The sequence below is a fragment of the Myotis davidii genome, unplaced genomic scaffold, assembly GCF_000327345.1.
Source record: "Myotis davidii unplaced genomic scaffold, ASM32734v1 scaffold64, whole genome shotgun sequence".
Lineage (NCBI taxonomy): Eukaryota > Metazoa > Chordata > Mammalia > Chiroptera > Vespertilionidae > Myotis > Myotis davidii.
This window is the reverse complement of record NW_006296226.1, coordinates 3,878,022-3,882,784: the sequence shown is the minus strand read 5'-3', so window position 1 is coordinate 3,882,784 and position 4,763 is coordinate 3,878,022. Positions and strand designations below refer to the sequence as shown.

Genomic DNA, 4,763 nt, shown 5'->3' with positions numbered 1-4,763 from the left:
CCACGCAGCCTGTGCGGGGCCCTGAGGGGCTGGCAGGCTGGAGGGAGCAGGTGTGAGGGGGGCTACTTGTCAGGAAGCCTGCCCCAGAGGCAGGAGCTCTGACCAGATCAACAGTGTTCAATTCCCAGTCAGGGCACATGCCTGGGTTATGGGCTTGATCCCCAGTAGGGGGCCTGCAGGAGACAGCCAACCAATGATTCTCTCCCATCAGTGATATTTCTCTCTCCTTCTCCCTTCCTCTCTGAAACCAATAAAAATATTAAATAAGTGAAACAGAGATGTATTCTGAAGCCTTTGAAAGACATCACAGCTGGTAGTAGGAACAACTCTCTTCCTCTGGGGAGTCCTTTGTCCCAAGAGCAGCAAGTGGGTTGATAGCACCAAGCAGCAAATGACAACTCTGGGATGGTGTAAGGACAGAGAGAGTAGGACTAAGGTCAAGCAATGACCACCAGCTAACTCGGTCAGAGAGCTCAAGTACATGAAGATACTAACATCTTATGAGTTAGTGCCCGAGAGAACTGAGACTCTCTTAATTAGATGCAATGCACAGGCAGGGTAAATAGAGACTAGAGTCACCCTTCAGGGATAGTTGTGCATTTGGCTGCTTTCCTTTTTCATTCCCCCAATGATACTAGATATTCAAAACACACTTGCCCAAATCCTCTGAGAAGCCCTGTGATAGTGGCATGGCCCCAGGCGGGCACGGTGGATCAAGACTCACCAGTCTTCAGAGTAAAGCACAGGACCTGGGCTCCCGGAAGGGGTTGCTGCCCGCTGGAACTCCGACCAGCAGGGCATCCTTGCAGGCGTTCTGCACGCAGTACTGCTGAAGCTCGGCAGCCGCCTGGGAGACCTGAAACCAAAGGCCTGCAGCTTGACATGCCGCCCACAGCCAGACCCACCGGGCAGCCCTTCCTTCGACATTCTGAAAAACGCGCCCGCAGCCTGACCACACTTTCTGTGGCTGCCGGAAGTCTTCCTTTTTGCTGAAAGTTCTAATAACTGAACTCCAAAGAGGAAAGGTTACAATTGCTATGAACTCTGATTTAGGATATTTTGGGTTGCTTATTCAATAAAAGAAAAAGCAGCGTCTCTGATGCATTTCGTATCCTAGTTCTGAGACTAAATTGATAAATAGCTCATGCTAGTGTTTCCTTTATACATTTTCACTCATAAAGTATGCATGGATGTATCCCTGTTTGCCCAGTGAGCACACTGTTTAATGTACACAGGCTGGAGTTTTATCCGGTGTGCTCAGAACAAGTTCTCCCGCCTCGCTCGGGGCAGGACAGCTTGTTGGTGAACAGAGCAGCCTCTGGAGCCAGACTGCCTGGGCTCAGATTCAGCTGTGCCACCACCTGTACGGACATGGGCCGGTCTCTTAGCGTCTCAGTACTTGTTTTCTCATCGCTGAACTGTATTTAGTAACAGTACCCACTTCATGGGATTGATGTGATGGTTGTTAATGCAGGCAAAGCACTCAGAACAGTGCTGCCACACCATTAGCAATATATATGTGGCAGACTGCAGAAAAGTCACAGTATTTTGCAACTCCTCCCACCAAAAGCTGGAGCCAGCTTACCCACTTCTCGAATCTGAGCTTGTTTGGTGACTTGCTTTGACTAGGAGAAGGTAGTAGAAATAATGGGCCAGTTCCAAGCCTTGGCTAGAAGAGCCTTTGTCTGTCTCTCTCTCTCTCTCTCTCTCTCTCTCTCTCGCTGTGATTAGAATCCTAAAATCACCATCTAATAATACCAAGCCAGATGACCCGAGACCTTGTGGAAGAGCAGCAGAAAGCTAGCCCCCAGCCACCTGCCTACCAACCCCCAGCTACGTGAGGGAAGCCACCCCATATCACCCAGCCACCAGCCAGCCTTCCATCTGACTGCAGATGCACAGGAGGGCCCAGCAAAGATCAGCAGAACTATACAGTTGAACCCAGCTTAAACTGCTGGCCTAAGAATCGTTGAGTTAATAAATGTCGTTTTAAATCACAGCATTGGTTCCATGTTATTCTGCCTTTTTTCTTATCTTCCATTTGATGCATATTTGAAGGCTTTCTTCACTTCCCATTTTCCTTTTCATTTTTTAAAATATGTGTTTATTCATTTCAAGAGAGAGGGAGAGAGATAGAAACATCAATGATGAGAGAGAATCATTGATCAGCTGCCTCCTGCATGCTCCTTACTGGGGATTGAAACCGCAACTAGGGCATCTGCCCTGACCAGAATCAAACCTTGATTCTTGGTTCATGGGTCGACACTCAGCCACTGAGCCACACAGGCCAGGCACTTCCCATTTTTCTTGCATAAAAAAGGTGCTTTGTGTAAAAACTCACCTATGTTGTACAGAAATGATTCTAATTACTCTTCAAGAATTACTACCACTTTGTGTTAATTTCCCAAGCTTCCAAATAACTGGAAAATCAACTCATGTTACAGTTACGATCTCGTTTCTAGAATGCTTTTAGGAATTTTGGTTTCATTCATGTAATAATCATTTGTTACATAAACCTAAGCACAAAACACTGTCAGAATAATGTTTAAGTTTACTTTTCCCTCAATAGAAGTTTTATCATTTCACATTAATTATAATTGGAGTTAATGGTTATATCGAACAGTTATTAATTCAAAAGAAATTTGGAACCAATTGTGCTCATGCTTGCTACCGCTGTATCAAAGGGAACAGGTGGACCCCACACATGAGTGGAAGGAGACTATCTCCCAGGGCCCCTTGGAAAATGGGACTAACTGAACCCTTGCCTAACAACATGGTCAAAAAGTGAAGGTGAGAGGACACGCAGAGAAAGTAAGAGAGTGGACAGCATTCCTCTAGCGCAGTGGTTCTCAACCTTCTGGCCCTTTCAATACAGTTCCTCATGTTGTGACCCAACCATAAAATTATTTTCGTTGCTACTTCATCACTGTCATGTTGCTACTGTTATGAATCGTAATGTAAATCTCTGATATGCAGGATGGTCTTAGGCGCCCCCTGTGAAAGGGTCGTTCGACCGCCAAAGGGGTCGCGACCCACAGGTTGAGAACCGCTGCCTAGCACTGTAGATTGCGAGGATTCAGGCCCAAACTCTGGGAAGCTGCGGCCTGGTGCTGGAGGTGGGATAATGCCCACCCAGGTTACACGGCTTCCCTTGGTTTGCGCCCATGCTCACCCAGCAACGTCTGAGAGGCTTCTCCAGAGGAAAGAAGGGGTGCTGGGACGGATATGGAGCATTCCAGGCACTAGGAAGGGAAACTAAACAGGTGGTGCCCTGGTTATTGAGCAGCTAGCGAGTCTGTTGAGGAGACATCATCTCTGGGTGCGCTGAGCACGTCCATTGAGCCCCGAGATGAGGAGGCCAGACCTCGGATTGCTGTGACTCCCTAAAGCGCTGCCTGTGAGGAGCCGCCAAGCACCCCAGGTCTGCTACCCTGAGCACATCCCTCAACTAAGTGTATGATCTGTGTGCCTTGAACAATCCTCTCAAATTCCCTAGATCTCGGTTTCATCTCCCATAATTATTTTTTTTAACGTAGATAATCGGTTCCCCAGCTTCCTCACAGCGTAGGCATCTGGCTGTTTCCCTCTCCACCTCAGCTCTCCGCATCCTCCTGAACACTTGCCACAACCCTCGTTTCAGCTCCCCGACCGCCTCTCCTCAAACAGACGCCTCCTCCATGCCAGCAGTCACAGCCAAGCCCTGTTAACTGCTCCACAACCGAAACCTTACACTCCAGCATGCTGCTGCCTGATCACAATCTCCCCTACCCATCCAGGGCGCCGCTTCCTCCTCGGCTACACCTGCTCTTGGCTCTCAGAGAGAATGCCACCTCCCCCCACCTCCAGCCCAACACCAGGAGGCTCGCCCCGATCCGTCGCTATCCAGCCCAGGCTCAGCCTCCTTCTGGTCGGACCCTCGGCCCCTTGCCCTCCACTCCCACTTCCTTCTGTCTGGCACATCTTCCCTGCTAACCCACTTACTTGGATCAACTACCCTTCAGGTGGGCACTCAGACCCCTGGGCGGCCAAAGGCTGCCGGGTGAGGGAAATCATAACGGGTGCGAGGAGTTTCCGCTCTCACAGCAGCCGGTCTCCAACATCAGGAGGTGTCAGGGATGTGCCTGGTAAGAAAGAGACACCCCCGCCCCCATCCCTCCAGGCACCCTCTCCCCACCCTCGCTCTGGGGGTTCCACTGGCTCCCTTTCCTCTGCCCCAAAGAAGGCCTCTATTCCACAAAGAAAACTCAAGCCCCTACCCAGAAACATCTATCTGTATACATACCCCCACCCCTCCTTCCTTCCTGTCTCAAAAGGTCGCCCCCAATCCCAGGCCCCCTGTCTCCTCTCCCTCCAAAACTCCTTCTCCATTTGTTCCTTTGCTCAACTCAAAACATGGCCTTTTGTTTCCTACTTTAAAAAAAAAGGAAAAGAAAAAGAAAAAGGTGTTTCCTCTCGAACACCAGACTTCTCTTTACGTGTGCCTACCGTATTACAATCCAGACTCTGCTCCTCCTCCTCCGAAACCCCTTCGGCATGCCACGGCCTCTCTTTCCCGTTTTATGCGCTTCACATCACTCACTGCCGGACATTACTTTATGGTTAATGTTTCCTGTGTATCTTCGCCCCTAGAATCGCCGCGAGCTCAGGACCTAGGATAGTGCCGGGTACGGAGGCCCGGCCTGGAGGTCTGCCCAGGACGCTGCCTACACCCGCGGCCACACACGGTCACACACAGATGCCGTCACCCGGCGGGCTGGACCCAC

General features: G+C 50.1%; 1 protein-coding gene across 1 annotated transcript in view; it reads right to left on the bottom strand.

Annotated features, from left to right (window-relative positions):
* LOC102753337 (guanine nucleotide-binding protein G(I)/G(S)/G(O) subunit gamma-10) overlaps nt 1-4,763 on the bottom strand; it is a gene marked incomplete at its 5' end in the record, with an annotated part of 32,013 nt that overhangs the window by 1,233 nt on the left and 26,017 nt on the right. The window contains one exon of the mRNA XM_006771229.2: nt 725-856. Within this exon, the coding sequence (XP_006771292.1) occupies nt 731-856 (126 nt within the window). The remainder of the gene's footprint in view (nt 1-724; nt 857-4,763) is intronic.